Source organism: Sinocyclocheilus grahami, unplaced genomic scaffold, assembly GCF_001515645.1.
Source record: "Sinocyclocheilus grahami isolate Dianchi unplaced genomic scaffold, SAMN03320097.WGS_v1.1 scaffold1979.1, whole genome shotgun sequence".
Classification (NCBI taxonomy): Eukaryota; Metazoa; Chordata; class Actinopteri; order Cypriniformes; family Cyprinidae; genus Sinocyclocheilus; species Sinocyclocheilus grahami.
The window spans coordinates 74,614-82,414 of record NW_015507158.1 but is presented as its reverse complement, the minus strand read 5'-3'; the positions used below and the strand labels follow the sequence as shown (position 1 = coordinate 82,414).

Below are 7,801 nucleotides of genomic sequence, written 5' to 3'. Positions count from 1 at the left end.
TGGACGTGCTTGACAATGGATCTACGTTACGTGCTCTCGATTTTCCTCAACAGAACCCACAGTCACCTTAAGAGCGTCAAACTCTGTGCCAATATGTCTGTTAAAAACATCATCACCAGTGATCTGCTGTTTGACCCCGGTACAGTTTGATCTTGATCGTGCAAACCATCTCCCAGGTTTGTCAGCAGTAAGAGTGGTCACATCCTGGAGATCGACTATGTTGCCGTGGCGATAAAAAACATCAGGAGGCTTCTTCCAGCTCAGGAGACCCACAGCCACCAAAGGAAACAGACCTTTAGCACAGGTGAGAATTTGTGTTTTGTGAGCAGCACAAGTTTGATCTTGGCTCATATCATACCTGATTACATATCCCACTGTTTGTTTCCTGCCTCCTTCATGTGCTTGTCAATATGTGTCAAAAAGGCCTTAAAACAAATTTTTATTTCTCTTTAGACACCTCACAATTCAATTCAATGTAAAATTTGATTCAGGGAATCCAAACTAATCCTTAATTCATCCCAGTTTTTCTGCAACATTAAATTGAATTAAATAATAAAAAAATAATACATTTAAATAATAATTAATCATAATATTTTTCTCATCATGTTTTAAAATATCAGCATCTAAACACACACATAGTCCACTGGAAGAATGCAGAACAGTTTAAATTGAATTAAATTAAATTAATATAATACAATTAAATAAGTAAAGATGTAGTTTGCATGGTGGAATTAATTATTTGTATTAATTATTATTGATGCTCAGCATGTTTAAAAGATCAGCACAATAATAATAGCAATATTCTGTTTTATTTTTTTCTTTAAAAGTTAATTAAAAATAGAAAAATAATTTAAATGAAAATATTTTTTAACACTTGTTTTATTATTATTATTATTATTTCATCTCTATAGCCACTTTTTAATCATGATTGAGAACTATAATAAATTGTTATTTGAATATTTTTTTATTTATTGTTATTCAAATATATTGACCGTATTATAAATGTGTTTTCAGGTGCCAGTATTGCAGTGAACAGCATCAGTGTGTGTGATGAATTCTGCGTTACTGGTTCAGAGGATGGATTCATGCGTCTGTGGCCTCTAGACTTCTCATCTGTTTTCTTAGAGGCAGGTCAGTACTCTCCTGTCAATCACTCTCACAATCAATTATCTTGCTTGCTTAAAACTAACTATGAATCACTGAGGTTTTGGTGTGTTTGCAGAGCACGAGGGGCCTGTCAGTTTGGTGTGCGTGTCCTCGGACGGCTCGGGAGTTCTAGCAGCCACAACCACAGGGAATCTTGGGTATCTGGATGTCAGTAGCCGCGGTTACCGTACACTCATGAGGTCACACACGGCGAGTGTTTTGGGCTGTAGTGTGGACGGCGTTAGAAGGCGGGTCACCACAGTGTCCAGAGACAGCACTTTACGGGTGTGGGACATGGACACCATGCAACAGGTCAGTTATGGGAATGTTTATCATTAAAACATGAATGCACACACAAATGCATGCTTTCACATGCTGGTGGCTGCACATAGACGCCAGACATGGACTGATATTACAATAAAGCAATCTCTTATTCATCTTATAGCTCTATGATTTTGTCTCTGATGATGATGAAAGTCCCTGTTCAGTTGCGTTCCATCCCAGCATGCCTCTCTTCACTTGTGGATCGAGCTCTGGAACTGTCAGAGTGTTTGATATCCAAACATCAAGCCTAATTGCCCAGCACAGGTACATACACACTCTCAAACACTTCACACATCAACACTTTTTTACACTCTGTGTAATGTTTGTACTTCTACTAATGATACTAAACACATACACTACCGTTCAAAAGTTTGAGGTCAGTAAGGTGTATCCACAAAAATATGAAGCAGCACAACTGTTTTCAACATTGATTAATGAAAACAGTTACTTTAAATTATAATAATATTTCACAATATTACTGTTTTTACTGTATTTCTGATCAAATAAATGCAGCCTTGGTGAGCATCAAGATTAAAACATTTTACCGACCCCTAGCTTTTAGAAGATAGTGTAACTTGGCTAATGGAATCATGGCTAATAATCTTTCTCTGATCGCCAGTCAAACTCTTGAGTATCAAATTCATTTTCCTTTGCAGTTAATTATTGTTTAATTGTGTCTCTGTATGTTTCTCTGTATGGCAGAGCTGTGAGTGTGTGTGTTGGTCGTCTCCGAGGGGTGTGTATGAGCCCAGCGGGCGTGTGTGTGTTGCGGGCGCTTACAGTGACGGGACTGTGAGGATCTTCAGTCTGGAGTCGACCGAGATGGAGCTGAAACTACAACCTCAGCCTGTGTCTGTGTGCGCTGCAGTACTCGCACTACGGTGCGTGAGAGTGTGTGTGAGTCCTTTGTGTCTATGTGAGCGTTTGTGTGTTTTTGTTCACTATATGGATGTGTGTGTGGATGTGTAGGTCACGTGCAGTTGTCTGGTGGTCGTGATGGTCTCATTACTGTCAGCAGTCCTGTCACTGGAGTCACTGTACGCACCATCCGTGACCACAAGGGGGCGCCCATAACTACAGTGCAGTGCACCAGCAAACAGGTTTGTGCTTCTGTGTGTTTGTTTTTGTGGTTTTGTTTTGCAAGGCAAATGACTCAACATTGTGTGTGATGTGGAATTGTGGGCCATTCCTAGAAAGTATTCGGACACTGAAGTCACGCTTAAAAATACATGAGTTTAAAGAAAAGATACTGCAGCATTTGAGACCAAAATATACAGATATTCAATGGCATTGTCAAATTTTAAGTGTAACTTAAGTGTCCAAATACTTACAGGGTAAGTTATAATGCAATTGAAATAAAACTGAAATTGCAAAATAGCTTATTGCAAAGGCTGATTATTGCAAATTTAAAGAAATAAATATATGTGCTGCGTGTTTCAGAGTGAAGCGTGGCACTGTGTTCTTTTACACACAAACAGCTCACATTGGTTTAACATTTGAACATGAAGAGAACACAGCTGTAAACATTAATATTGATAACATAAAATAATGATTTTTTTTTTCAAATATGCTATTTATTTACATTACAATAGTAAAATTGCTTATTTTGTTTAATATTGTTATTTAGTAATAGTAATAATATTATAATGAATAACCAAATATTATTATTATTGTCATCATTATTTTATTACTATTAATAATAATAATTAGTCATATTGATATATCTATTTTTTCTTAAATACGAATTTGTTTTATTTTACAGTGAAATATTACAATAGTAATATTTATTATTTTATTATTTATTTTATTATTATTTAGTAATAATAGCAATAATAATTATTTATTATTGTTATTAATTATAGTAATTTTTGTTGGCCAAAATTTTTGTTTAATATTTTTATTTAGTAATAATATGTATAATAAATAATAATACATTTTTGTTGTTGTTGTTATTATTAATAATAAATATAACAATAATAATAATAAATCTGGTCATATTGATCTAAATAATCATTTTTGGCCAGATTGTGCAGCCCTACAAACAAGCCCAGCAAACCTGGAGCACATTTTTATCGCATTTTAAATTTTTATCTGAAAAATCATCCAGTTCTTGCTAAATGATTGAATGTTTGTGTGCTGATATAAATGTCTTCTAGTATAAGGAGTTTGGTCTGGAGGGAAATGAGCTCTGGTTGGCTGTAAGTGCAGACAGGCGTGTCAGCATCTGGGCAGCTGATTGGACGAAGGAGAAATGCGAGCTGCTTGATTGGCTGACGTTTCCAGCGCCCAGCCCACCAGAGGTGATTGATATTAGGCCAATAAATATGCTCTGAACTTGTTTGTATATTATGTACACTTGAGCTGCTCTGATCATTCACATGTGTTTATTGCAGTTGAAAAGACTAAGAAGTAGCCACTTTATCTTTTTAATCAGGATGCACTGGCACTACCACCCAGTTTAGCAGCGTTCAGCCCCAGCGAGAGAGGAACGGTGGTTTATACCGGCTACGCTGTGGAAAAAGAGATCATCTTTTACTGCCTTTACAAAAAACAGGTACTCAAACACTCTCTCTCGGCCTTTATAACCATGACTGTCTACCTCATTTTTCTCTCCACTCAATTTTATCGGCCAATTAAAGTCATCCTGTGAGAATGTAAGATGATATATGGGTTTTGTTTTGTAGGTTTTGAGGACGATCTCTCTGGCTGATTGGGCGCTCTGTCTCAGTCTCTGCTCAACTGGAAGGCTGATCGCTGTTGGATCAAACCGTTAGTGCGCTGTTATGCTTTAAAACATGAAAGTACCGTATTGGCCCGAATATAAGACGACCCTGATTATAAGATGACCCCACTTTTTCCAGATGTACCTTTTGGAAAAAGGCTTTTTAAAAACCAAATCTTGTTTTTTTTTTCTCAGTAAACACATTTTGTCTTCAATTATTTTCATATTGCATATTTTTCCTATTTAAATTTTTGTTTTGAAAGTATGGTAATAACTGGTAAAATGTACCAACAATCACATTTAAAAAAATATACACTTTTTGATATACCATAAATTAAAAAAAAAAAAACAGGTAGCCCATCTGAATTAGGACATTTAGGCTATCCATCTAATAGTAGCCTACCAAAATCGTATTAACAGTAGAAGTTAAATCTTACCGTAGTCTTCAAATCTGGGTACTGTCTTACGTGTTAAAATCAAAAAGGGAGTTTGGTCCCATCAGGCTAACGTGACAGTCACGACTCGTGCAGCTGTAAGGTTTTCTTTTGTTCTTACTCACGATCTTTACAACACGCATTACATTACGTATTTCAAGACACACTCGTTTTATGCGTATTTGGCGCCACCTATTGTTGTGGGTGTATTATTGACATGTCAAAGTCTAGACCCTGAATATAAGACGACCGCGTTTTTTCAGATGTATTTCCAAGAAAAAACATTGTCTTATATTCGGGTCAATACGGTACATGTTCATATTTAGTCTACAACCCTACATGGACACCTTGGCAATTGAATCGCCATTGGCTAGTATATTTTTTTATTTACTCGGCAGACTGAAATATTATACTATACTATATATATCAAAACAGGGACTATAATAGGTGAGCACCAGCCAATGAGATTGCCGTTTGCGCATTAGTTCCGCCTACTGCAGGAAAACCTGTCAGTTCTTAAAAGCTGAAGAATTCCAAAGGAACTCCGTTATTTTTACAGGAAAATACAACGAAGTGTATCGTTTACATGTAGCGCATCAATTCTGCATGTTATGTAAGACTCTCGCTCTTTGCACGTGTGAGAGAAAGCGACGGCGAGTCGTGCGAGTTCACACTAGAGTTTACGTTACGCCAAATGCACAAACACAGGTGCGCTGCGCATCCATTCAAATGAACTGAAACATATCAGATCGCTTGACGGAGAGTGAAACTCTGAAGTGCTCAGGCAGAGTGTTCGGCGAGTGAAAATATATCTGTGCTAATCATATACTCAGCATCCAACTCACACACTGGCGAGTAAAATCTGAGAATTTATTAGCCATTGGCTAATATTAGACATCATTTAGTTGCCCAGAGTGAAGATTTAGTCGCATATGCGTGTGATTTACTCGCAGTGTAGAGGGTTGGTCTAGAACTACAGTAAGATCATGTTCACACACAAAGCCTTTACACTTACGCATGATTTCTCTTAACATGGCAACACAAGAGCTGTCAGTCAAGACATGGAAAACAAAGTAACTGGCGTTACTTATTTGAAAAAGTAACTCAGATATTTCCTTCTAAATTAAAAAGGACTGTGTTACTTTACTAGTTACTTAAAAAAAAAAGTAATCCGATTACGAAACTCGTGTTACTTGTAATGCGTTACCCCCAACACTGGTTATGACAATGTAAAATATATTTTAGATTATTTAAATAAAATATCATTTATATAAACAATGTATGTAATTTATTTTTGTGATGTAAAGCTAAATTTTCAGCATAATTACTACAGACTTCAGTGTTACACAATCCTTCAGAAATCATTCTAATGGGCTGGTTTGCTACTCAGTTGTTATTATTAGTGCTCAACTATGGACAATGGTTCTTCTTATCGATGTTGGAAGCTGTTTTTGCTGCTTAATAGTAATAGCAAATGTGATACATGCTTGTAGAGATTCTTTGAATACAAAGTTCAATGAACAGCATTTATTTATTTATTTATGCGCGCGTGTACTACATTAGAATAACTGGGACTTGTCACATCACTTATAAATTGTTGCTCTTTTGTTTGTTTGATTGCTTCTATTGTCCTCATTTGTAAATTGCTTTGAATAAAAGTGTCTGCTAAATATTTAAATGTGAATGTAAAATGTAAATGTATTTATTTGCTTGCTTACTTACGTACTTGCTTACTTCTATACATCTTACCCCAAACTTGGAATAATGGTATATCATAGTTAAAAAAAAAAATCTATTTAAATAGAAAAGTTATTTTAAAATTAGATTTTTTTTTTGTGCTTTACTGTCTGTCAGTTCTTTAAAATGCTGTCTAGGTAGGCTGCTCACTAGGGTACACACTCACTAGGGAGAAAGAATCCTGCATTCCAATTAATATCAATCAAACTGCAGTTGGGTTGTTTAGATTTAATAATCATAACTAAACAAAATACAGCTAACTAACACAAAAAACATTTATGAAAATGAATAAAAACCGAGTTATCTATTTTTGCAAATAAACTCTTCATATATCATTTGTTTATTTTATTTCAGACAACACAAATGCTTTTTTAGGGCTTTAATTTAGATAGTTAACTATAATAACTCCTGATTCAGACATTACTTTATAGCCTCAGTAGAATCTGAGCTGTCTCGTCTAAAGTAAGCAAAGACGTTCTGGTTTTAAGTGACTCGCAGGTACAGAGACAGAGAGCTGGTATGCCTCTGGCTTTGGCAGGCGCTTCAGACGTGTTGTTCTGATTTATGTAGGTTTACACATTATAACTCATTACAGTATGTCTGGAGACTATAAAAACACACTACTCAGACTGCCATTCAGCCTGAGGCCACACTAACCTGTCAACCGGTGTGTGTTATGCTGTTATGGTTCGGGAAAGACTTGAAGAGTATGTTCAGAATGGAACACTAGCTATGACTTTACTGTACAATATGTATCATATATATATATATATATATGTTTGCACAAACACATGCACACCCTTATGGTAATACATGGACATTTTGTTACAGTAGAGGGTGTAATGTCAGAGTTAACACTGTGTTTGTGAGTCATGCGTTTGTGTCTTTGGTTCAAACGCACACATTCGCACTCTCTCACACACTTGACCTCCAGCCAGACACTGTGTTCTAATCCTACCAGGAACCTGTAAATCTGCTTCATTAAAGGAGGATTGTTCTCTCATCCCATCAGTGCAGCACGACCCTCACACACATTAACACGCATGTATATCTGCCTCTGCCTTTTACTTTACATTCAGCTTGCTCATCTCTTTCTTTTGCACATGGAACAGTGGTTCTCAAACTTTTTCGACTTTTAAGGTCGCATAATGTTTAACACAATATTTAATATTCATCCTTCATATTTAATGCTGTAATTGACAGCACTTGCTTTTGTTTTTTTGTTTTTTATTCACAGAAAATTAGACTGCATATAGATTAAATCAAGCATTTTTTATATATATATATATGTATATATTATATATGTATATATTAGTGCTGTTAAATTAACTAATTGCGATTAATTGCATCCAAAATAAAAGTTTTTATGTAATATATGTGTGTACTGTGTACATTATGTATATGTATATGTGTATATATATATATATATATATATATA

At 35.5% G+C, this 7,801-nt stretch overlaps 1 protein-coding gene and 1 long non-coding RNA gene across 3 annotated transcripts in view; both read left to right on the top strand.

Moving 5' to 3' along the window:
• Nucleotides 1-7,801, top strand: part of LOC107573573 (unconventional myosin-XVI-like) — a 120,532-nt gene that overhangs the window by 38,162 nt on the left and 74,569 nt on the right. Inside the window, exons 10-16 of the mRNA XM_016260004.1 lie at nt 177-304; nt 1,015-1,131; nt 1,223-1,458; nt 2,339-2,351; nt 2,440-2,570; nt 3,627-3,770; nt 3,905-4,024. Of these exons, the coding sequence (XP_016115490.1) occupies nt 177-304; nt 1,015-1,131; nt 1,223-1,458; nt 2,339-2,351; nt 2,440-2,570; nt 3,627-3,770; nt 3,905-4,024 (889 nt within the window). The remainder of the gene's footprint in view (nt 1-176; nt 305-1,014; nt 1,132-1,222; nt 1,459-2,338; nt 2,352-2,439; nt 2,571-3,626; nt 3,771-3,904; nt 4,025-7,801) is intronic.
• On the top strand, nt 23-4,298 carry LOC107573574 (uncharacterized). 2 transcript variants are annotated; one of them, XR_001607533.1, is made up of 9 exons: nt 23-304; nt 1,015-1,131; nt 1,223-1,458; nt 1,624-1,734; nt 2,173-2,351; nt 2,440-2,570; nt 3,627-3,770; nt 3,905-4,024; nt 4,155-4,298. It is a non-coding gene; the product is annotated as an uncharacterized lncRNA (long non-coding RNA). The 2 variants fall into 2 exon arrangements; XR_001607532.1 differs by having other exon boundaries at nt 1,592-1,734.